General features: G+C 45.3%; 1 protein-coding gene across 2 annotated transcripts in view; it reads right to left on the bottom strand.

Moving 5' to 3' along the window:
* Positions 1-1,160: 1,160 nt before the first annotated feature.
* LOC109875951 (inactive rhomboid protein 2) overlaps positions 1,161-26,404 on the bottom strand; it is a 40,767-nt gene continuing 15,523 nt past the window's right edge. For both annotated transcript variants that reach the window (XM_020468405.2, XM_031829726.1), the window contains 16 exons: positions 22,424-22,585; positions 19,848-19,999; positions 19,068-19,272; positions 16,321-16,515; positions 15,738-15,866; positions 12,849-12,949; positions 12,440-12,649; positions 12,126-12,237; positions 11,893-11,967; positions 10,453-10,614; positions 10,160-10,245; positions 9,959-10,022; positions 9,547-9,717; positions 9,346-9,446; positions 7,536-7,689; positions 1,161-3,407 (listed from right to left, as the gene is read on the bottom strand). In XM_020468405.2, the coding sequence (XP_020323994.1) occupies positions 2,988-3,407; positions 7,536-7,689; positions 9,346-9,446; positions 9,547-9,717; positions 9,959-10,022; positions 10,160-10,245; positions 10,453-10,614; positions 11,893-11,967; positions 12,126-12,237; positions 12,440-12,649; positions 12,849-12,949; positions 15,738-15,866; positions 16,321-16,515; positions 19,068-19,272; positions 19,848-19,999; positions 22,424-22,573 (2,487 nt within the window). In that variant the 5' untranslated portion in view covers positions 22,574-22,585 and the 3' untranslated portion in view covers positions 1,161-2,987. The remainder of the gene's footprint in view (positions 3,408-7,535; positions 7,690-9,345; positions 9,447-9,546; positions 9,718-9,958; positions 10,023-10,159; positions 10,246-10,452; positions 10,615-11,892; positions 11,968-12,125; positions 12,238-12,439; positions 12,650-12,848; positions 12,950-15,737; positions 15,867-16,320; positions 16,516-19,067; positions 19,273-19,847; positions 20,000-22,423; positions 22,586-26,404) is intronic.

Genomic DNA, 26,404 nt, shown 5'->3' with positions numbered 1-26,404 from the left:
TCTGAATATGCAGCTTTATGGCACATCAACACCTGGGCAATTGCCTGGGACTTTAATTTGCTTATCCTTCTGTATTTCTGCCTTTAAAATGCACTGGGCAGCTAAAAGAGCTGGGTGGTGACTTTTATAAACCATGGTATATACCATGGTAGTAGTATTAATGGTAGTATTACCCTTTTAGCTAGCACCTGTTTCTTTCTAGATTGTGAGAAAATATTGAAATTAGAATACCGATATACAGTATACCAGGGAGGGATATAAGCAAACCAGGCTGTGTTTGTTCTGTCGGCAGCGACGCCAGTCTCCAAAGTAGACCACTATTGCACGCCTGTCCCCCTGGGGCTGTAGGGGTTTAACTGCTAACTTGTCCATTAGCAGGCATTATTGTCGTTAACTTTTAGGGATTTACGAGAATCGCCTATTTGCTGCTGCCAAGCCTTTTAAACAAAGCCAGGCCTACTGTATTCAGTAAGCAGCATTACCAGTACAGGCCATGTCTGGAGGGCGTTAGTAGTAATGACACATTTATGGGAATCCAAGTGTCAATATAGTATGGAGTTGTGAACAATATACTTGTAGCTGGCACAGTATTTGAAAATAGACTTTATAGCATTTTAATGTTTGAAACACAGTAATTTTTACCAATATCCCTCCCCGGGATTTTCCCTTCCTTGATAAACGATATTACGCCTTTTCCCCTGTAGAAACCACTACCTTTGCCTCCATCAATCGTGAATCAAGAGATGACTGATTTTTATAACATTTTGAAAACAAGAAAATCAACCTTTTCGAGCATTTCTGTTTCTGACTGTTTCCCTTTCACTTGGAATGTAGAAATGCATTACACTGTAGGGTTTCTATGATTAACAAATGCCTGACTTCGAGGACCAAGCAACTTGTTTTCAACTTCTCAGCTTGCAAAAAAACGTGACCCTCAGAGATGAAAGTTGTGGAGTAAATCTCTCTTGAAGAAGGTGAATCTACAACAGTATTTCTATTCATCGCTTTTCAAGCACCACCACACTACCCGGCTGAATGCAATTGTCAAGAGAAATAGTTCAGAAGCATAGATCCAAAGTAGTAGTTCCTTGAGCCATTTTCACACAAGTCAGGAAAGGTTACCGGTAGTTGAATCTGAGCTCAAGACACACGAGGGAAAACATGATTAAATGTACATTTATTTTTAAGGACATCGTCTGAATTTGTACATACACAAGTGTAACATCTTAAACTGCAGCAATAATATATAACAATATCTCAGTAAAAGAGCAAATTCCAAAGTATTCTTTTTTTAATCCAATAAATAACTAATCAATTTGGTCCAAATGCATTTACATATTTATGCATTTATGCTTGCCGATTTACAGACACTCAAATTCAAGGCGTACACACATTTCAGAAGGCACTGTGAATTCCTATGAAGAGGACCAGACTGTGCTAAAGTGTTCACATAAAAAGAAAAGGGAGGGACAGATTCCTAGCAAATTAAACAAGTTCACAACCATTTAAATGCCCACATGACAAAACAACGTGAAACAGTACTCAACGATCGTCCAACCAAAACCACTATGAAGAATTCCATGTTATTGACATAGTCGGCCATTAACGACCACCAGTTGACTGCTGGTGAGTAAAGTGACTTAACAAAGCATAGAAATCCACCTCTCAGGAAACGTCCTAAGCAGTGAAGAGTGGACATCTGCCAGAGGAGAGGGTCATAATCCAAGAGACCAGGAGCAGTCCAGGATGGCAGAAATTCTGTTGGCCATTTTGATATCAGTAATGGCAAGAGTGACTAGCAGCCTTTCGTGAATCAATGGCCATTGATCAAGGCACGCAGTACACAGATTCTCGTTCGGCTTTGAAATATATACACATAACACATTGATAAGTAGTAATTTGCTCTGATATCACTCAAGTGCTATAATTACTAATATATATATATATATATATATTACCGTAGAGATATAGTGCAGGCACATCGTAGTTTGAAGTGAAACAACATGGACTTTCTAGTTTGCGCAATCCGATCACATACTGCCTTCTGGTCTGTCAGTCAGATCCTATAATCTTACGATATTATGTGTAATTAATGTTTGAGTATCAAAGCTATAAAACACAATGTCCAGTGATATGGCACAATTATGGCCAGAACAAGTCAACGTGTTTAATTAGTAGTGCCCTTAAACTGAAAAGGCTAACAGCTTGTCTTTGGGGCAGTGACAAAGTTCAAATTGGAATTAGTTAGATGTATATTTATCTAGCACCTGTGGCAGTTGATACAAATAACCTAGGCAGATTGGAAGGCAGGATTTGGAAGGTCACACCATCATTTACAGATACAATAACACCATTGTATTGAAACTGTCTGTACAGTATAATTCGATGTGAAAGGCAACTGCTATTGGAAGAAATTCTTAACTCTTAACTGGTCCCCAAAATAGTGCTATGGAAAAGTAATGAAAAGCACACAAAACTAGGTTCAAGTTCAAACAATGCTCCAGCAAGTGGCAGACTGAATGACTTGTATTCAATACCATAATAAATGCTCACATGAACAGCTAATTCAAAGTATTTGAACATAATGAAATGCTATATCACGTAGCGTTAGATACCTCCAGTGTTGTAGAAAATGAGTACAAAAGGTAACACATAAGAGGCCTCTGTAGTATTAACGTGATAGTTTATGAACCGATAGGACTAGTATTCCAAGTCCACTTTAACACCATGCTCAGACTGAGTCTCTCTCTCCAGAGGAACTAGCATAGCATTACAATGTTGAAGTCAATGTGCGTAGATACCCTGGGTGGATACGGGCATTCGTACCAGGTGCGCTCTCCCTTTCAAGTTCCATTTCCCTTAAAAGTATTTTCCACTGCGCTTCCTGTCCAGGTTCTAAAGCCTCGCATTAGCTGTTAGCATTTCAGTGAATGTCCAGGCTTTAAAGCCAGCTAGCATTAGCTGCTAGCGCTTTAGTGAGTGCTAGCCTAGTGCACCACATGGTCGATGTCGTACTTCTCGCAGAACGTGCTGGTGAAGGGCAGGCAGGTGAGGTGCTCCAGCCAGTGCCAGTTGATGGGGTAGATATAGAACCAGACGACCAGCGAGGAGAGCAGGCCCAGGTAGACCAGCAGCGATAGCAGGATGAGGACACGCTTTCGGTACTTGTCGAAGTCGCCGAACGTCACGTAGGGCAGGAAGGCGAAGGAGAGCAGCAGGCCGCTGAGGAAGCCGAAGATGTGGGCGATGTTGTCGATCCAGGGCAGCAAGCCACACAGGAACAGGAAGAAGACGATGCCCACCAGCTTGAGGAAGGCCTTCCACGGCTTCTCCAGCATCTGCCAGCCCTGGATGAGTTCCACAAACAGGCAGGCAAGCAGCCCGAACTGGGAGCCAGCTGGGCCAACCTGGATGATAACCCGAGAAAGACAGAGAGAGAGAGAGAGAAAAGAGAGTCATACATCCACCTGCTCTGTCCAAACTAAATGGAGGGAGGGGTTGATGTTTCACTCAATGACGATGCCACCACTGGATGAATGGGTGACAAGACCAGCACGTATGTGAATGAATGTCACTGTTGACAATTGCGATGGGCATATCATCTGTTGAAATTCATATCAAATGAAAATGCATTAACATGAAGGAAGTGGTGGTAGCATACGTGCTCCTTGCTAATGGATAGGCAGATGACTGAGGCTGAGTTGGTATCGTCCCTTATAGCAGAGGACAATAGGAACCGGGCAAAATGGGAAGCAGGTTCACCAGCATTAAATGTTGGTGTCTGTGTGTAATAGTGAATTGTTGTCGGTAGTCTACTGATCCAAATGCATGTTTGGAGAGGCTTAGACCTGCAATTGACTTCATCTCAGCAGGGGAATTATTTTTGGTATAATGTCCCCAAATAAATGCTGCGATCAATATGTAATTACACCATCTGACATTTTAACCACTTATGTCTACAGTGACGGTGGATGTTCCAAAAATGGGAATGTGTCATTGTTGGAGTAGTATAACAAAAGAGTATTACATTGTAAGGTACAACGGAAATGTAACTACTCAATAATTACATCTAGATTTAAATCCAGAGCAATGGTTCTTTGGTCACTGGTTCTACAGCTGGCATCCTGATTAGATTGACGTCAGGGCTGTGATAGGCGTACAGGGGCAGATGGCTAATCTGAGATTCTAACCTCCCACAAGGACAGGAGGAGTGAGGCTTTTCACACGCCCTAGGCACGCAGCCTACACGTTCAAGACACGCTATATGGGTGCTCTGAATCCAATCATTTCCCAGCCAGCGCTAGACAGTCTAAGCTTCATTGGCCATTGAACACTTCATTTGACAGGCTGCGTTTCAGAACGTCTGAACTTTCTCTGACATCTGAATTTCTGCACTCGGAAAGGACTCAGAAAGTCCTTTGAAGAAGAACTAGGGAATGTTACTGTTCTGACATCGAGTTGTTTCTTTAGAGAGAGGCGGAGTTGCAGAACGTCTCAACTTTTGACATCTGAATTTCTGCACTGAAGAGTGACTCAAAGTCCTTTGAATAAGTAATAGCGACTGTTACTTTTGTATTATTACGCATTTCTGAAACCACCACCAGAACTGAATAAACTACTTTTAAAGTTGACTGAGAAATCCAAGAAATCTTGCTATTTCTATGAAGATCTTGAGATAACCCTATAGGCCATCCAACCCTGACCCACCCAAGACTGCTGGTCATACTGCTCATCACACATCACCAGATGCTTTAGCCAGTAATAATAGACCATCAAGTCACACGCATTGGGTTGCAAAATTCCTGGATCTTTCAATAAATTCCCTGGTTTTCCAAAAGTCCTGGCTTGAGGATTTCCTGCTTATTCCCTTCTGATTCCAGGAGACCTCCAACCAGGAATTCAAGGAAAACCTGGGAAGTTCCAGGAATTTTGAAACCCTACACACGCACATATTCTCAGGCATTCCCATGGGGCTCTTGGACTGATGCCTCTTTATGTTCATCTTACTTTGGCCTGGTGATGTCATCTTATGTGACACATGCCTGATCTTCCACCACTTACACTTCCAGCTGCCCTCACTGGTAAATTAACACAGAAGGCGATTGGTTTTCAGTAGCCCAAGTTGTGACACTTGGGCTCAGTGCACTAGTGTGACCTTTGTTGTACTCTCACTTCATAACAACAACATGAGGGAGAGGGTTGAAGAGGTCGTCTTTGGTAGTTTACTCATCAAAAGCAAAGAAAACAAAATGGTTGCTAATATTTTAAGTCCAAGGTTTTAGATGAGTTAATTTACGCAAAGTGTCTAGTTCATCCAATTTACCCCCAAGTATGAAAAGGATTTCAAATGTTTTTGTTTGTGTCAGAATGTTTCATATGTTTAAAACAGTAAATGTGTTATTTGTACAAGGGTGTGTTCTCAGCCCTCTCCTGTACTCTCTGTTCACCCACAACTGCGTACCATGCACAACTCCAACTCAATCATCAAGTTTGCAGACGACAACAGTAGTGGGCTTGATTACCAACAGCGACGAGACAGCCTACAGGGAGGAGAGGAGGGCCCTCGGAGTGTGGTATCAGGAAAATAACCTCTCTCTCAATGTCAGCAAAACAAATAGAGATGATCATAGACTTCAGGAAACAGCAAAAAGAGCACCCCCCCCCATCCACAGCAAAAAGAGCACACCCCCCCCCCATCCACGGGACAACAGTGGAGAAGGTGGAAAGTTTTAAGTTCCCCGGTGTACATATCACTGACAGACTGAAATGGTCCACGCCATTCAACCTCAGGAGGCTGAAAAAATGTTGGCTTGTCACCGAAAACCCTCACTAACTTTTACAGGTGCCCAATTGAGAGCATCCTGTCGGGATATATCACTGCCTGGAACGTCAACTGCACTGCAAACAACCGCAAGGCTTCCAGAGGGTGGTGTGGTCTGCACAACGCATCACTGGGGGGAAACTACCTGCCCTCCAGGACACCTACAACACATGTCACAGGAAGGCAAAAAATATAATCAAGGACAACAACCACCCAAGCCACTGCCTGTTCACCCCGCTTCCATCCATTAGGAAAGGTCAGTACAGGTACATCAGAGCTGGGACAGAGAGATAGAAGCCACCACTACTAGCACAGATAGGCAGCTGCCTACCTAGGTCATCCACAGCAGCTCTCTTCTCCCACTTGGCAATGCCCACGTCACAAACAATGCCTCCAGTCCACGATACTGAGCCTTGTCCTCGAAAACAAAACTGTAGAGCGTGCTCTTCTTTCCAGTAACATTTGCGCTCTTCATTTCTACAACCTAACATACTACGAGTGAATCAAATTGTAATCAATGAAGTTGAGCATGGATGGGGCTATTACAGTCTGGTCATACAGAAAGTGGGCTGAACACCAGAGGGAAATAGAACAAGGGAATAACATTTAAGTAACTTGTCCACTCTTCCTATGCTAAATGGTCAGCAACAGCCCAATGGTAAAGCTATAAGGGGAGATTACAAGGGAACAGGGTCCAAAGACTGAAATGACTTCCTGTGCCCTTCACATTTACCCTACTGCTGACTCCGCAACCTGTACTGAGCTTCCCTGCCGCTCTCACTCTCTCCTTAACACAAAGGCACAATTAAGCCAGCTGCCTCACCTCAAGGGGATTGAACTAACTTCCCATTAGCACATCACACACTGCAGAAGAAAAGGTCTTGGTTGGATTCGATCATGTCCAGATAACACAACAAGCACCAGCATGTCCCGGTCAGGGAGAGGAACACAGAGAGCTGGACATTGCAGGGAGGAGGGAGGATAGGGCTACAATGGGAATGACAGTGAATGACAAAACGTGTAAGAATGTGTTTGTGTGTGCGACCACACTTGAGAGACTCAGACATGGTCTGAGACAGAAAGAATGGGTCAACTGCCTGGGTCAACACTCATTTGTGATAAAACATGAACATGAGACCCAGTTGTGTGTGTTGGGAAAAGGAATGCAAAATGTATTGAATGCATGGAGCTTTACAGTTTACATGGAGTGAATTGATACTCCTTTTCACCACTAGGGGGACCCTGGCACACCACATCTGGTTACTGCAGCCAAGGCTCTTCTCAGGCTGTCAGAACATCTCGTTGACTGTGCCAACCCTAGCAACTCAGTCAGTCGCACAATTGCAATACGTTTTTGTCAATGGCATTTCTTCCAATGCTTTGAGCATACAAATGAATACAGGATCTCTATGGCTCTCAAGCCATGTGTAATGGTTCTGTTCCAGCTTCAGGTGATATGGAGGCAGGGCAGAGGCAGTTAAGTCCTAATCGATTACCCTCCAGACAGGGTCATGTCCAGTCCAGTAATCTCCCTATCCAAAGCTCCTCCAGTACCCGAGCTAAGCTCAGTGGCTGCCCGGGCCTAGCTGAGATGTTAACCGGTCTCTCGCTCATCAGCTTTCCTAGAAAACACCTGACCAGCTTAATGGCTATCAGCAGTGGCAGTGGTGTTAGCTGAGCAGGTGTGTGTACGTGCGCTCCTGTGTGTGTGTACCTCAGCTCTGTAGGGGAGGAAGAGTGCGCTGGCCAGGTTGCCGGTGATGCCAGAGAGGACGTAGACGATGGAGATGCGGACCCAGCCAGCCAGCTTCTCCAGGTCTCTTAGGATAGTCATCTGGAACACTACTGACACCAGGCAGTGGAGGAGGCTTCATAGGGAAGAGGCCAGTCAGAGGACAACGCATGGAAATGTACACGCATACTGTAGGCTTATACTATATTAACACACACACACACACACACACACGTTGTTAACACACACACACCTACGTTGTTAACATAAGCACGCACACACACCCACATTGTTAACATAAGCACACACACACCTGAACCCCAGCACGTGCTGTAATCTCCTCACTAAGTACCGATATCTGAATCATGTGGGGGAATCCTCTCTACGCAGTATTTCATGTTAAGGTCATACTTAGGGACACAATGGGATATCCCCTGAGCTTTCACTGACCATGTAAACTGACAAGGAACAATCAGAGCCGTGAAGTAGCTACAACTAGGGTTAAACAAAGTATTAAAGGCCCAGTGCAATCAAAAACGTGATTTTTCAGTGTTTTATATATATTTCCACACTGAGGTTGGACTACTACTGTGAAATTGACCATAATGCCCTATTAGTGTAAGAACTGCTTGAAATTTGAGCCTGTTTTGGTGGGATGGACTTTTGGCAAGAAGTTCACTAAGACTATCTTGTAGTGCCTTTATTGGCAGAGGGTTTTGGAACTCTTTCTTATTGGTCTGTTAACAAATGTACTGCCTGGTGATGTCAAATGTACTGCCTGGTGATGTCAAATGTACTGCCTGGTGATGTCAAATGTACTGCCTGGTGATGTCAAATGTACTGCCTGGTGATGTCAAATGTACTGCCTGGTGATGTCAAATGTACTGCCTGGTGATGTCAAAATGTACTGCCTGGTGATGTCAAATGTACTGCCTGGTGATGTCAAATGTACTGCCTGGTGATGTCAAATGTACTGCCTGGTGATGTCAAATGTACTGCCCGGTGATGTCAAATGTACTGCCTGGTGATGTCAAATGTACTGCCCGGTGATGTCAAATGTACTGCCCGGTGATGTCAAATGTACTGCCCGGTGATGTCAAATGTACTGCCTGGTGATGTCAAATGTACTGCCTGGTGATGTCAAATGTACTGCCTGGTGATGTCAAATGTACTGCCTGGTGATGTCAAATGTACTGCCTGGTGATGTCAAATGTACTGCCTGGTGATGTCAAATGTACTGCCTGGTGATGTCAAATGTACTGCCTGGTGATGTCAAATGTACTGCCTGGTGATGTCAAATGTACTGCCTGGTGATGCCAATAAAAGCACTACTTAGCTAAATTCTTGCTTGAGAAATTGCTCTTTGCTAAGAAGCGATTTTTGACAAATACATTGTATCACAGTAAGATACTTTATTGTTACCCAGAAATGGCTGCATTGGACCTTCTGCATTGGACCTATTAGAGAGATTTTCCTGGTCAGGTCAAGTGGTCGGCAAAAACCCATTTATTTTATTTAACCTTTTTTTAACTAGGCAAGTCGATTAAGAACACATTCTTAGTTACAAGGACGGCCTAGGAACAGTGGGTTAACTGCCTTCTTCAGGGGCAGAACGATCGATGTTTACCTTGTCAGTTCGGGGATTCGATCTAGCAACCTTTCGGTTACTGGCCCAACGCTCTAACCACTACAGTGAGCTGACCTGAGGTCTACATAGTCTTACTGTCAAGCACTTTAGGCGGAAAACAATGTCATGTATAAAAAGTACTTTAGAAATACAGTGCATGATTACCCTGCGTGTAGGAACAAGGAGAGCCACAGCCTGTAGACCTGGTCAGGGACGTCAGGGTTGAGGAAGGGCAGGAGGCCACACACCTCATCCAGACAGTGGATCTGTTAACGAAGAGAGACCACCGGATCAGATAGGGAGTTGGCTGTCATGAAACAAACCCTGTAAACAACGCCCACACAGGACAGACAAACACCCACCTACCTGGGAGCAGAGGGTGGCCTCCTCGTGGAAGTAACCGTGCATGAAGGAGCAGTACTCTCTCGTAGTGATCTCACACCGGCCCTTAGTTCCTATGCAGCAGGGTCGTCCCTTGAGGTTACAGTCCATGTGTCTGTAGCCTGTCAGGTTCGTCTTACGTGGGGAGGTACAGATCTGGGATCAGATGGAGGGAAGGTGAGAAGAAGCTAGTGTTGGTTTCCACTGATCCAAGACCTGAGGTTATGATGGATCTGTAACCTCTCATCCACTGCTGTATTTTAATACCAGGGGCTTATACTGTACAGTGGGGCACAACATTCTGTAGAAATGGAATGTATAATGGTGTCTGTTCACGCAATACATGTTAGCAGGGCTGTCAGACGGAACATAACTCAATGATCCTCCTGTCCCTCACCGGCCAATGTGTGATGTCATCGGGCCAGATGTGAGGCTCTGCTGAGGCGGGCTCTTCACAGGTCCTGTTCACAGCATGCACCAGGAAAACAGATAGCAGGAAGACACTTTATGATACCCTCGAGTAAGTTTTACCTTGTCAGGACAGTGTGTGTGTGTGACCACTGTAGTCGTTATAGTAGAACAGTGTCAAAGACAGTACCTGGGGTCCTGGTGGCACACAGAGCCTGATGACCTCAGAATGTCCACATATGCATTCCTCCATTTCATGAAGGTGGCCAATGACTCCTACACACAGACCAGAATAAACACAGCCAGACACAAGTTGATCATCTTGTTTCTAGTTTACAAGCATTCATCTCTCAGTGGCAGGAGAGTGTGTGTGAGACAGAGACAGACGAGAATAAGTGAGAGTACAATAGTACTGGTTTGTGTGTATGTGTGTGGGTCTACAATAATACATATGCATGTGAGCGTACGTGTGTGTTTGCGTACCGAGCAGTCGTTGCTGAGGGTCTGGACACAGCCCGAGTTGTCGTTCTGTACACAGCAGCCTGACTCTCTCTCCTGGTCCTTGGCTTTCTGGATGAGACTGACTATCTGGCTGTCCTTGCGGATACACGGGGAGAACTTGGCCCCAAGGTGAATTAGGTCCTCCTGTGAGGGGGAACAGAATACAGGAATACATTGTTAATCTGGCACCCAGACACATATTTGACGTAGCAACCAAAAATAGTTAACCTAACCTGGCAACCCCAGCACAGTCAACCTAACCTGGGAATCCAATAAAGTTAAGGTAACCGGGCAACTCAGAACCAGTGCCAAAGAAGCGTTAGGCTTACTGGCCAAGCTAGTGTTGGCCAGTAAGTAGTCAAGAGATCCTATTTTGATTATCAACCATACAAAAAAGGTAGTACCTAGTGCATCACAGTACAGAACAGACAAAGCTAGTTATCCACCAAAACCCCAGCTACAGTTATTTGAGCTATAGCCACCCACTAGACTAGTCGTGTGGGACCCTTTACACTCTTCATACTGTGGCCTATGTGGGATGATGTGGTGCAGCCATTGTCTTACTTGATCAGGAAACACCCACTTTTTCACCTGACACCCTACATAGAACATAAACTTAACATGGCTGACTGACCCTCAGCCCACCACATTCTCTGAAATGAACATTCTGTATCACTGTCCAAGTGGATATGAGTGAGTCCAGAACTTCTTTAGCGTGTCCTGTTGAAGCCCAAGTGCATCTTGTTGGAGAATAATCAGAATTAGTTGGTAACATAGGTAAGATGTTTTATATTCATCATATGTTTGTAAGTTACGTCTCATCAGAATGTTTTTGTATAATACTGTGGCGGGGTTTGCAGTCATCTGGTCTCTGTCAAGACTAAGTTGCTTGGGCCGGAGAGAGGGGAGAGGTCAAGCGTGGATCTCTTGGCTCCACAATGTCTGTGTGCCAGTAAATGTGTCTCTGTGATCTTGTCAAGATAGGGTGGATTTGATATATGCCTGTTGATATGGAGGATTTGTTTATGGTTCGGAGTTTGAGAAAAGAACATAGTTTAGGAGACAAAGCTGAATGATAAATTATGCCGATGCTGTCTGGCTATGTGTGTCTTTGCTATAAAGGATCTCAGTTATAATGTGTAAGGAACTCTCAGAGAATTCATTGATAGACACTGAATCGATCTGAGAGTCACAGGGTTGTGATGGAGCTCATATAATTAAAGATGGACTTTGTGATAACTAACTCTGACTTGTGTGTGATTTGCGCTCATGATTTGGTAAATACCGGAAATTTCCACGACAGTCTCCCACCAACACCAAAGACCACCGCAGACATAGACCATCAAAACTAAAGACCCCACATGTAAGACTGAAAAGACATTCAGTATGTATGACATGTGCGATAGAAGGGCAGTGACTCACAGAGCCGGGGCCGATCCAGAAGTTCTCCTGCTGGATGAACTTGACACTCTCATAGATGCCCTTGTTCTTCAACACCTGTGGAGGGAGACCAAGAAAACACAGTCAGGAGAAACAGCGCAATGGGATCCCTAAGGTAGCCATTGTGGATCAAAAGAGGTATGCCATTGGATTACAGAAGCCATTTTGGATCCTATTAGGGGGTCCAGTTGCCTAGGCCCTATGGGACTCCTCACCAGTTCAGTGGTGGAGTGTTGGGCGAACCCCACAGGGGCAAAGCCATAGGTAGCACAGGCCAGGATGGTGATGACCACGTGGACAAAGGTGATCCAGTAGGTGAAGTACGGTCTGAGGGACACGACAGAGCAGGGTTGTTTTTCTTATTTGATTGGATCGTTTGAAAATGTACACAACGATATCGCTGCAGAGTGAAAATCACATGTATGTGGGTCTCACAGACGAATGAAAGCCCACTAAATGTGAAGTACTAGGTGTGGATTGTGTGAAAGTACTGTACGTATTCATATGCGTGTTTCCCTTCCCTCCTCACCTGTGGCTGCTGAAGTCGTCCAGCTGTTTCTGCACCTGGCTGCTGATGCTGCGGCGGTAGTGACGGTTGAGCCAGTTTCCCACCACGCCCATGCCGTACTGCCGCTTGGGCTTGTCAAAGGCAAAGTGCTTGACCTGGGAGGCGATACGACGCCCCCGCTGCTGTGACCTGGCCTTCTCAATATGCATGGTGGGGGTTTTAGACACATCCCTAATGGGGGGGGGGGGGCAGAAAGAGAGACACACAGAGTGCGAGACGCACAGAGAGCGAGAGAAACAGAGACAGAAACAGGAGGCAAAGGGAAGGGTTGAAAGAGTGGAGGAGAGAGATAAACTTAAATTCAAAAACTGTAGAAGCCAATGAGACTTTATCAATCACTCTCCCCATCCCTCTCATGGAGGCTACTTACAGGCTCTGGTAGGGCTCATGGTGACCTCCATAGGAAGCCGACATAGGGGGAGACTCGAACACATCATCAGCCATGGAGTACAACTCATCATGGGCATCCACCTGAGACAGAGAATTGACGTGGGGAGAATGTTATCGAGAGGCCAACAGAAAACAAATCTCTTCTCAATTTTCTAATGTAGAAAATTCCATCCGCCATTCTGCACTAATCATTCCATATACTATCCTCCCCTACACACCATCATCCCCCTCAACTCATCCATAGACATCACTACATACTCCATCACACGTCTCACTCCAACAGTACAGGATCTGGCTTTCTTAACTTCCAACTACTTTCTTAAAATTCAAGAAAACCTCAAGACAACTTATATTCACCCTTCATCCCTCCACTCACCGTCACCCCTACTATTCATCCCTCCACTCACCGTCACCCCTACTATTCATCCCTCCACTCACCGTCACCCCTACTATTCATCCCTCCACTCACCGTCACCCCTACTATTCATCCCTCCACTCACCGTCACCCCTACTATTCATCCCTCCACTCACCGTCACCCCTACTATTCATCCCTCCACTCACCGTCACCCCTACTATTCATCCCTCCACTCACCGTCACCCCTACTATTCATCCCTCCACTCACCGTCACCCCTACTATTCATCCCTCCACTCACCGTCACCCCTACTATTCATCCCTCCACTCACCGTCACCCCTACTATTCATCCCTCCACTCACCGTCACCCCTACTATTCATCCCTCCACTCACCGTCACCCCTACTATTCATCCCTCCACTCACCGTCACACCTACTATTCATCCCTCCACTCACCGTCACACCTACTATTCATCCCTCCACTCACCGTCACACCTACTATTCATCCCTCCACTCACTGTCACACCTACTATTCATCCCTCCACTCACTGTCACACCTACTATTCATCCCTCCACTCACTGTCACACCTACTATTCATCCCTCCACTCACTGTCACACCTACTATTCATCCCTCCACTCACTGTCACACCTACTATTCATCCCTCCACTCACTGTCACACCTACTATTCATCCCTCCACTCACTGTCACACCTACTATTCATCCCTCCACTAACTGTCGCACCTACTATTCATCCCTCCACTAACTGTCGCACCTACTATTCATCCCTCCACTAACTGTCGCACCTACGATTCATCCCTCCACTAACTGTCACACCTACTATTCATCCCTCCACTGTCGCACCTACTATTCATCCCTCCACTGTCGCACCTACGATTCATCCCTCCACTAACTGTCACTCCTACTATTCATCCCTCCACTCACTGTCACACCTACTATTCATCCCTCCACTCACTGTCACACCTACTATTCATCCCTCCACTAACTGTCGCACCTACTATTCATCCCTCCACTAACTGTCGCACCTACGATTCATCCCTCCACTGTCGCACCTACGATTCATCCCTCCACTAACTGTCACTCCTACTATTCATCCCTCCACTAACTGTCACACCTACTATTCATCCCTCCACTAACTGTCGCACCTACTATTCATCCCTCCACTAACTGTCGCACCTACGATTCATCCCTCCACTCACTGTCACACCTACTATTCATCCCTCCACTCACTGTCACACCTACTATTCATCTCTCCACTCACTGTCGCACCTACTATTCATCCCTCCACTAACTGTCGCACCTACTATTCATCCCTCCACTAACTGTCACACTTACTATTCATCCCTCCACTAACTGTCGCACCTACTAAGACTCCAGCCACCCTAGGCATAGACTGTTCTCTTTGCTACTGTACGGCAAGCGGTACCGGAGCACTAAGTCTAGGTCCAAGAGACTTCTAAACAGCTTCTAACCCCAAGCCATAAGACTCCTGAACATCTAGTCAAATGGCTACCCAGACTATTTGCATTGCCCCGCCCATCCACACCCCTGCAACTCTGTTGTCATCTATGCATAGTCACTTTAATAACTCTACCTACATGTACATACTACCTCAACTAACCGGTGACTCTGTACCGGCACATTGACTCTGTACCGGCACCCCCTGTATATAGTTATTCTTTACTGCTGCTCTTTAAATACTTATTACTTTTATCTGTCACTTTTTTAACTGCATTGTTGGTTAGGGGCTCGTAAGTAAGCATTTCACTGTAAGGTCTACACCTGTTGGATTTGGCACATGTGACTAATACAATTTGATTTGAGAGGACAAAATAGCCACTTGACATTGTGTTATTATCTCATCTGTGTGATCTAGCACAATGGCTAAGCTGAGACTGACTGCTTTCACCTGGAACACAGAGCACAAACAGATACATATAGAAGAGACAGAGAGAGACATATAGAGAGACACATATAGAAGAGAGACAGAGAGAGACATATAGAGAGACACATATAGAAGAGAGACAGAGAGAGACATATAGAGAGACACATATAGAAGAGACAGAGAGAGACATATAGAGAGACACATATAGAAGAGACAGAGAGAGACATATAGAGACACACATATAGAAGAGAGACAGAGACATAGAAGAGACAGAGAGTTAAACTCAGCAAAAAAAAGAAATGTCCTCTCACTGTGAAATGCATTGATTTTCAGCAAACTTAACATGTGTAAATATTTGTATGAACATAACAAGATTCAACAACTGAGACATTAACTGAGCAAGTTCCACAGACATGTGGAAGAAAAGACAGAGAGAGACATATAGAAGAGACAGAAAGACAGAACTAATACAAACAAAAGCATGCAGACGGAGGCAGCGAAAGAGGAGAGGGAGAGACGACTGAGGCACATGGAGAGAGAGACAAACCGAAAGAGAGACAGAGAAAGCAAGAGAAGGACACAGAGAGAAAGGTAGATAGAGTAGCATTACCTTGCTGAAGAAGACAGACTCGTGAGTGTCTGCCGAGTCCACAGTATCCTCATCCAGCAAGCTGGGCCGGGCGAAGCTCCGCCGGCGGAAACTACGACTTGTCTGGGAGCCCACTGGACCTGAACGACCCTGAACCACACACACAACCAGGACATTTGTGGGACAACATCAAAGACTCGCTGTGGGGAGAAACAACTCAATTCAAATATGACTGTGAAGTACAGTACAACATACACAGATCAACATAGCAGTCTTTTAAGCGAAAAATCTATAATTGTCAGGCACGTACACACAAAAGCATCAAATATTCATCTGTATTTCGCTCAATAGCAACACACATGCAACACACATGCACACAGACTCTTGAATGTACACTCAAAGGAAGTCTAGTTTCATCTAACGATCCCCAGTGGTGATCAGGTTGGAGATGAAACCCCATCCACACTTCCTCTAACGATCCCCAGTGGTGATCAGGTTGGAGATGAAACCCCATCCACACTTCCTCTAACGATCCCCAGTGGTGATCAGGTTGGAGATGAAACCCCATCCACACTTCCTCTAACGATCCCCAGCGCCCGCTCACCCTGAGTAGGTTGGACGCTGCTCGTATACTCATGCGGGCGACAGACTCCCTCTTGCGCCGGGGCAGGTGGGCGTAGCCCCTGGAACGCTGGGAGGAGAACCGCGGGGTGACAGGTCCCGTGTGGGGGGTACGGGGAGGTCGGTCCGTCTCATCCGGGTAGCGGAACGCTCGCCCCCGCGCTAGGGGGTCCACAATCTGGGGGGAGAGGGACGGACAGACAGGGTAAGTTCACGCTGATTAAACAGAAACAAACTAAATAATTAACTGTCGCATCATTAGCTACATCACAACAAAAAGCTACATTGTAAAGCTGAAATCCTTAAGAGGTGACATTTAAACTAGCTGGGGGAATCTAAATCAGGGAAACGTTGCACTCTACAGGAGTTGACAAAGAATTACACTGACGGCTCTACATGAAAGTGTTACTGATGTCACAGTGAAATTCACACACATCTATAATCCATCTACTAGGAGTGTTCTGTGTGTGTGTGTGTGTGTGTGTGTGCACGTCTGTGTGCACGTCTGTGTGCCGAGGTATCAGTCAGCGTGAGTGTGTCAGAGAGAATGTAGAAGCTTGTTATGCAGTCTTACCCGAGTCTTCATAGGAGCTGACAGAGAGCAAAGGGGAAAGAGGAACAAAAACAGATTGGGAGAGAGAGAGGAATAGACAGACAGAGACAGAGAGACAGAAATAAGGGGGCAGAGAGTGACAGATAGAAGGAGAGAGAAAGAGAGAGTCGTGGAGACAAACTAGCACCCAGGAGCGGGTGTGTTGGAGTCAGAGGAGAGCAAAGTGTGTGGAGACTAACAGAAACAATACGTCTAGCTGGGGCTCAGACGTAGTCAACCTTCTGTCACCACGGTGCCCCGCTCTGCATTATTTATGGCAGGCAGAGGGTACACTTCACTTCCCCTTGAGTGGAACTACCGCCGCCCCTTCCACCTAATCTCTGTGATGTGTCCATTCTGAGTAGAGGTCCAAAAGCCGGAGTCTAATCTGATGTCTGACACAGAGACAAGTGATGACGGTTGTTGATGATAGAGTCTTGTTCGGTAAAGTTGATTTGATTGTGCAACAAACACAGTGGCCCCGTTTACAAACAATCCCTACCCCTCAGTCCCTGTGCACTTCATGTAGATCAGAAAAGATGTGGATAGTAGTATCTTTCCTTGCCACTTTATTGCTAATATGGTGCATTCAGAAAGTATTCAGCCCTGTTGACGTTTTCATTACAGCCTTCTTCTAAAATGGATTAAATAAAAGTTTCCCCTCAATCAATCTTCACACAATACAGCATAATGACAAAACAGTCAAAACAGGTTTTTAGACATGTTTGCAAATGTATTACAAATAAAAAACAGAAATACCTTATTCACATCAGTATTCAGACCCTTTACTATGAGATGTCGATATTGAGCTCAGGTGCATCCAGTTTCCATTGATCATCCTTGAGATGTTTCTACAACTTGATTGGAGTCCACCTGTGGTTCATTTAATAGATGGGACATGATTTGGAAAGGCACACATCTGTCTATTTATGTTCCCACAGTTGACAATCCATGTCAGAGCAAAAACCAAGCCATGAGGTTGGAATTGTCCGTAAAGGAATTGTCCGTAGAGCTCAGAGACAGGATTGTGTTGAGGCACAGATCTGGGGAAGGGTACCACAACATTTCTGCAATATTGAAGGTCCCAAATAACGCAGTGGCCTTCATCATTCTTAAATGGAAGAAGTTTGGAACCCCCAAGACTCTTCCTAGAGCTGGCCGCACAGCCAAACTGAGCAATTGGGGGAGAAGGGCGTTGGTCAGGGAGATGACAAAGAACCTGATGGTCACTCTGACAGAGCTCTAGAGTTCCTCTGTGGAGATAGTTGTCCTTCTGGAAGGTTCTCCCATCTGTGCAGCTCTCTACAAATCAGGCCTTTATGATTGAGTGGCCACTCCTCAGTAAAAGGCACATGACAGCTCAGACCATGAGAAACAAGATTCTCTGGTCTGATGAAACCAAGATTGAACTCTTTGGCCTGAATGCCAAGCGTCAACTCTGGACGAAACCTGGCACCATCCCTATAGTGAAGCATGGTGGTGGCAGCATCATGCTGTGGGGATGTTTTTCAGCGGCAGGGACTGGGAGACTAGTCAGGATCGAGGGAAAGATGAACGGCACAAAGTACAGAGAGATCCTGAATGAAAACCTGTTTCAGAGCGTTCAGGAACTCAGACTGGGGCAAAGGTTCACCTTCCAACAGGACAACAACCCTAAGCACACAGCCAAGACAAAGCAGGAGTGGCTTCGGGACAAGTCTCTGAATGACCTCGAGTGGCCGGGCCAGAGCCCGGACTTGAACGCGATCGGACATCTCTGGAGAGACCAGTAGCTGTGCAGTGACGCTCCCCATCCAACCTGACAGAGCTTGAGAGGATCTGCAGAGAAGAATGAAAAACTTCCCAAATACAGGTGTGCCAAGCTTGTAGTGTCATACCCAAGAAGATTCCAGGCTGTAATCGCTGCCAAAGGTGCTTCAACAAAGTACTGAGTAAAGGGTCTGAATACTTATGTAAATGTGATATTTCCATTTTTTTCATGTTTAATACATTTGCAAAAATGTCTAAAAACCTCGATTGAATCCATTTTAGAATAAGGCTGTAACGTCCCAAAATGTGGAAAAAGTCGAGGGGTCTGAATACTTCCCGAATGCACTGTACCTACCCAGTTCTGTCAGACCTAGGGGCTAAGAGCCTACCTTGGGAATCTTGTTTGCGGCGGGTGAGTCCAGGCCCTGGTCCATGCTGATGGGGAGCTCCGGCTCTCTGTACTGGGCCTTGAGCTTGCCGTAGCGCTGGCTGCAGTGGCGCAGGCTCTTCCTCTGCCATAGCTGCTGCTTGGTCTCACAGTCCTCACCCACCCCGAACCAACCAGCTGCTTGGGCTGTAACTTGGGCTGTACTCCTGGAGAAGGGGGAGGGAGAGAAGGGGGAAAGAGGAGAGAAAGGAGGGAGGGAAAGGAAAGTTGGTGGGAAGAATACAGAAGAAAGAAGGAGCGAGACAGTGAGGTGTAAAAGAGAGAGGGAGGGGAGGAGAGAATACAACTTGATTACAGCCAACATTCCAAATAGTCATAAAATGATTTTTTTTTGGCAAATCCCATTGGATGAGAAAGCCAGCGTTCCCTCCCCTCTGAACTTCTTCTCCAATGGGGTTTGAGAAGGAGAAGAGGATGCAAGGAGTACACAATTGAGATTCTCTCCCACTGTCTTTTCTCTTTCTCTCTCCCTTCCGTTTCTCTCTCTGCCGCCATCTGTTAATCTACAGCCTCTTTCCACCCCCCCAACCCCATCAAATCTTCTCACACTACCTTCCCTTTCTTTTTGCACTCATCATCTTCCTCCTTTCTCACCCTCACTGCCCCTGAAATCCTCCTATAACCCCTTTCAGCTTTTTCTTCTGCCCTCCATTAGTTTCTTCCTCCCTTTATTTCTTCCCTCTCTCTTCCCACTTCTCCCTCTCTCCCCAACCCCACTTACTTGCGTATGCTCTGAGACAGGGAGGTCTGTCTGTGGAAGGCTGCCCTCCTGTCCCCAACAGAGTGACCACCACCACCACCATCAGCACCACTGTCAGACAGAGGACTGGCCTGCTGCTGGCTATCACTCTTCTTCAGGGACGAACGCAGGGGCTGGACAGAGGGACAGGGTAAAGAGCAGACAGTCAATATACAGGTAGGCTTACTGAGTATTATCCTAGCTCAGAGAGTCAGTATACAGATAAGCTTACTGAGTATTATCCTAGCTCAGAGAGTCAGTATACAGGTAGGCCTACTGAGTATTATCCTAGCTCAGAGAGTCAGTATACAGGTAGGCCTGCTGAGTATTATCCTAGCTCAGAGAGTCAGTATACAGGTAGGCCTGCTGAGTATTATCCTAGCTCAGAGAGTCAGTATACAGATAAGCTTACTGAGTATTATCCTAGCTCAGAGAGTCAGTATACAGGTAGGCTTACTGAGTATTATCCTAGCTCAGAGAGTCAGTATACAGGTAGACTTACTGAGTATTATCCTAGCTCAGAGAGTCAGTATACAGGTAGGCCTACTGAGTATTATCCTAGCTCAGAGAGTCAGTATACAGGTAGGCCTGCTGAGTATTATCCTAGCTCAGAGAGTCAGTATACATGTAGGCCTGCTGAGTATTATCCTAGCTCAGAGAGTCAGTATACAGGTAGACTTAATGAGTATTATCCTAGCTCAGAGAGTCAGTATACATGTAGGCCTACTGAGTATTATCCTAGCTCAGAGAGCCAGTATACATGTAGGCCTACTGAGTATTATCCTAGCTCAGAGAGTCAGTATACATGTATGCCTACGGAGTATTATCCTAGCTCAGAGAGTCAGTATACATGTAGGCCTACTGAGTATTATCCTAGCTCAGAGAGTCAGTATACAGGTAGGCCTACTGAGTATTATCCTAGCGCAGAGAGTCAGTATACATGTAGGCCTACTGAGTATTATCCTAGCTCAGAGAGCCAGTATACAGGTAGGCTTACTAAGTATTATCCTAGCACAGAGAATCAGTATACATGTAGGCCTACTGAGTATTATCCTAGCTCAGAGAGTCAGTATACAGGTAGGCTTACTGAGTATTATCCTAGCTCAGAGAGTCAGTATACAGGTAGGCTTACTGAGTATTATCCTAGCTCAGAGAGCCAGTATACCACAAGCCATGAAAGTAAAGGGTACTTGAAATGGATTGGCTGAATATAGATGGAATTCACACTATCACTGGTATACTACTGGGCTAAATCTTCACTTGTGGTGTGTGAATCATTTGAAGATTGTGTAAATCGTGCATTGTTGTCAATGGAACATTTGGACGGAAATGCGTGTTAAGTGCATGATTGTTGTGTTATGATTCAGACAACAGCGTTCCATTGACTGTAGTGATTACAACTATCCGGTTTAGCTCACAGAAGTGTAAGAATGGCAAAGTAATGAGTTCTTTTTCTGAGACTGCAGCAAAATGCATAAATCATGTTTTACAAACATATGAGTGATACTAGGGAAACACCAGAACATCCTAAAGCTTCATATTGTTTTCCATTGTAATGTTATTTCATTTTGTATTGCATGTTCTTTCAAAGCCCATACATGTCTTGAAAGGCGACTTGGCTAACGACTTGTGTGTCAGCCAGCAGGGGGTGTGCTTAGCTAGCCAGCCTGCCACCAGAGGCTCTTTGTTGGGGAATCCCCCTGCGTATTGACAGTGCACACACATATGTTCTCACACATGCACTCTCCCTCACACACTCACCCACCCACCGTCCCCCACACACACCCTCCCTCATCCCGTTCCTACACACCCTCTCTGCAGGCAGACTCCTAACACTGATGACTTTTGACAAGTAATGGTACAGGGAGTTCTTCATGCGTGATGGAGCAGATTGTTTTGGGCAAAATAACCACTTCATCTGAAGGAGTCCCCTGGGGTGCACCAATCCAGCCAGACAGAGACAGTGAAGATATGTGAGTTAACCAGGAAAATGGATACATGTACCCAAAAACTAGCTAATGTGACTACATTGGACCAGATTCGCTTCAAATGGCCGTTTAATGGGTCTTATAGGGTGGACAAAAATCTGGATTTTGGGGGCAATTTTGTTCAGTTCAGAAAAAACCCTGGCCCTATTTATGAAGCCCAAAATGTAAAGACAGGAATGTTAACAGGGCATATCTCGGCTTTGCTATAGAGTAGCTAGTCATGAGTGACCGTGCAACACTAGCATGAGTGGGGGGGGGGGGGGCTGATTGAGATATGGCTGGCCCAGTGCCCATAGACACCAGCAGCTGTCCCAAATGCCAGACTTCCCCCAATGAAATGACATACTGTATATGAAGGCAAGGAAGATAGTATTCTCCTCTATAGTAAAAAGGTTTTCAGTTGGGGGGCTGAAACTCCCGACTATACTACCAACTGTAAAAGTTTGCTTGCCAATTCTTCCCTTTCCTATTGAAATGGCCTTCATCAGGGCATCAACTGCCATTTTCCAAGTACAGACCATGTTTCCATAAAGAGGGGTCAAAATGGAAAGATCAGGTCAAAAGGGGTACCTGCTTGACCGTTTCATCTCCCTCTTCAACCCTCTCTTCTTCCTCTGGCGCAGGGATGGCTATGACCAGGCTGGGCGGCTTCTTGCTCTTCAACCGGCTGTCTGATTGGCTGCCGTTAGGAGGCGGCTCCCCCCCTTCCTGTGACGCCATCCTATCTGAGTTCTGAGGGCAAACGAAAGTCAAATGGATTAATGGCATGTTTGAGATGGAATCTTCAAACTTGCATTTCTGATTTCTTTCTTCCCTCTAAAAGAGATGTGAAACCAGCTGTGACCCTTTCTTTCCTCACTCATGTCACCTCTTTCTCAGTAGCCTTCAACTTCCACTTTCATTCTCAACTTGCGCAAATGTGGTTCCATTTACAAAGACAAGACTGACCTACTCAGACACGTCCTACTGAAAAGACAAACAACACTCGACAGGCACTTTGAACCATTCAGGAACTATCTGAAGTAGCTACTTTAACACAAACATATTAGCCAAATGGCAAATTACTAGAGGAACTCCTATCTGCAAACAAGAAGTACACATTGCCCTGCTGAAATAACCTTTCACATGTGAAGAGGGAAGGGAAACCACTGGATTTGAATACCACCCTTTTTGTTGAAGCGTCATTTTCCATGTAAAAGCCTATCAGATAAACCATAAAAAACAAAAAGTAGCCCGCCACAGCACACACAAATGCAGCTCACTCTGACTCCAGTGGTCCCAACACCATAAAACACAATACCTGGACATCTCCATCTAACTTTCCTCAGAACCCTACAGATGTAGGCTAAACAATATATAATGTATGTGCGCATTGGGCAATGCTACTCTGTAGACTGGGTCAGTGGGTCAAGCTGGAAAGAAATCCTAATAGATAACTCCGTCACAACAGAGGCATAACCCGAGTCTCATTCCCCAGGGTAGGTTCATTACACACCAAACAGGGAGGGACTACCAGGTTTAGGCCAATAAGAAACGCTCATTCTTGTTTTCTGTTGCAACGCGTTTTCCTTTTCCGTGCCCTAATGAACAAGACCCAGCAATGTGAGGGAATAGGAGCCTGGCCTAGCCCCACTTGGGTAACAGTCGCTGACCGGCACAACGTAAACAATATCCATATTACTGGGGCCCAGTAGGTCCCAAGAGAGAAACCTGCCTTTTCCATCACATACATAACAATATCTATTGAAGGAAAACATTGACTGCCTGCCCAAGCAGATATGAATTAGAAAAAACAGCAGGTGTTTTTTCCAAGTTAGTTTGATGCGATCCTGGACGAGACCCCATAAATCAGTTACATTAGCAACCCTGTGCGTTAGCAACCCTTCTATACAATTTAGTGACGTCACACAAAACACTTGTCGGTCTACTAGTACCATTATTCTTACTTGACATGCAGTTTCTTAAAGGGTTCTCGTGGGCTGCTACACTGAATGAGTTAATAGGTTTTCTGTAGGGGCTGTGACCTAGTCTGTAGGACGCCAGCCAGGAATTGGATAGAAGCATCATGGTAGGAGGTGGAATGAACGCATGGCGTCAGGTTAAGTTGAGACTGAGGTGACTGAGACAATAGCTTGTTACTTGGCAGTGCTTAGTGGGGGTGTAGGCTGCAACACGTCATTCATAGAAAGCACCCTCTGGGACACTTTGTTTTAGAGAGAAAGAGAGATATCGCTAGCATTAAAATTCATTCTTCATATACTCCCCTACGTATTTATTTGGTATACATATACTGCCAAGCCATGTGCGCAGGAAGACCATCATGAAGTGTTTACATACAGTGACACCATGCAACAACTATCTCTGAAAGCCACCCAGAGTCCCTCATCTCTAAATGACATGCTACTTGAGGACCAAAATAAGTCAACTTTTGTGTTTACCCTCGATGATTCTTAAATCAAGTGCATAATTTTGTAGGTGTACCTTTAAATGATCAAATAAACTAAAACTCAACTAAAAAGACATTCAGTATCAGTGCATAGGCAAACCTTCCTTATCTGCTCAAGGCCACAACCATAATCATGCCTTCCTGTCCCCAGCTTCAAGTCTCCATTAGAAATCATCATCGGCCTCTGGACCCACTCGGAGCTCAATTAGTCCTCACTCTTCAGGTTTTTTGAACTGTGTCATTGTATATTTCCATAGGCAAGTGCAGGCAAGATTGCAATATTCCTACAGCGCTATTCTCCCTGGCCATACGTGTCCATCTAGTCAAGGTCTTGAAGCCTTGGAGTTGCTATACATCGATAGAAAAAAAAGGGCCTTGGTGTCAGCGTCAGGAACGGCGGCAGCAGGGAAATCGGACACCATTCAAGTCAATGGCAATCAAGTCTTTGGCTGTGGGAGCAGAATAGTACGGAGAGTGGTTGGGGGATGGGAGAACTCTTATATGTTCCTATGGGACCGGGTCAGGCCTACACCCTCGCACATAATGAAATATCCAAGGCTTTCACTAATGGAGGGGTTTTAACAGTGTGGTGCCGTGCTTTAGTGGCAGACACTTACAAACCGCACAGTCTGTCAATGTGGAGAATGCTTTTATCGTTTCCATCGGGAGACTGTCAAGGAGTGAGTCAGGGTGTTGTTGTTCTGATAGAGTGGAGAAAGAGAGATCAGTCTCATTGTTGACATTGTCTCATTAGGAGTCTCATTCTAAATGCATGGGCCTACAGAAATAATATTCTGCTGGTCTGTAATCTGCATACTTGATTGGCCATCTTTATGTATATCCTTGTGATATTAATCCTATATCTTCATCCATATCTTAACAATTATAAGTCAATCAATATCAATACCATCCATAACAGATAATATAGGGTGGGGAACCAGGATAGCCAAAACTCAAAGGGCTTTGAAATTGCTCATTGAGATTACCCCGTTGATGACAATGAGGGTTTTGCTCCATCTATTAGGCCCATACCTATGTGACTGCTAGCATGAACAACAGTCAACACCTATTCTAAGCCAATAAGATACCAATAGCCTGGTTGTCTTGCCAACATATCTTGGATTGTATAACAATAGGTCAATGACCTGCGATGTGGGTTGGGTTTTCTATAAAATTGTGGCGTCAGTTTTTTCCCCCTCCACAGCCAAAATACATTTCAGATTACCGAGCAACATAGAGGTGATTTACAGGCACTACTGGAACATTGCACATCATCATTTTCAGTCCCCCAGGGAAAACACAGCTCCAGGACTTTGATTTCCTCACGGGGGGGGGGACTTTTGTGTTGTTATACATTCAGATGTTGACTGAACGTGTACCCAATCATTAAAGAGGGAGAGTGAAAAACATACTAACTACTAGCTGGTGGAATAAGGGTATGTTTCCAATGATCAATACTGAACATTTCTGATAATTATTAACTTAGTCCAGAGGGAGTCTAACTCACACGGTAGTCTGGGAACAGCAGACATGACAACACAGCCCAAGGCTTCCACACTAACTCCCAGCACACGGAGCACAGTACTGTAGATTGAGAGACTGGGAACTAACGCTCTCTCTCTGACACTCAAATATCTTAAGTGAGTGGGAACTCGGTGTCACAGTAGTCTTGGAAGAGAAACTGTGACAACACAGCTCATGATGATAGACATTGAGTGTACAAAACATTAAGAAAACCTTCCTAATATTGAGTTGCACCCCCCACCCCTTTTGTCCTCAGAACAGCCTCAATTCGTTGGGGCATGGACTCCACTAGGACGCTGACCCACGTTGACTCCAATACTTCCCACAGTTGGGTGGTGAACCATTCTTGATACACACGGAAACTGTTGATTGTGAAAAACCCAGCAGCGTTGCTGTTCTTGGCACAAACCGGTGCGTCTGGCACCTACTACCATACCACGCTAAAAATCTTTGTATTTCCCATTCACCCTCTGAATGACACACATACACAATCCATGTCTCAAGGCTTTAAAATCATTTTTTGACCCGTCTCCTCCCCTTCATCTACACTGATTGAAGTGCATTTAACAAATGACATCAAT

The sequence above is a fragment of the Oncorhynchus kisutch genome, linkage group LG1 (genome assembly GCF_002021735.2).
Source record: "Oncorhynchus kisutch isolate 150728-3 linkage group LG1, Okis_V2, whole genome shotgun sequence".
In the NCBI taxonomy this organism is placed as follows: Eukaryota; Metazoa; Chordata; class Actinopteri; order Salmoniformes; family Salmonidae; genus Oncorhynchus; species Oncorhynchus kisutch.
Note: the sequence above shows the minus strand (reverse complement) of the source record. Positions and strands in the feature narration are given on the sequence as shown.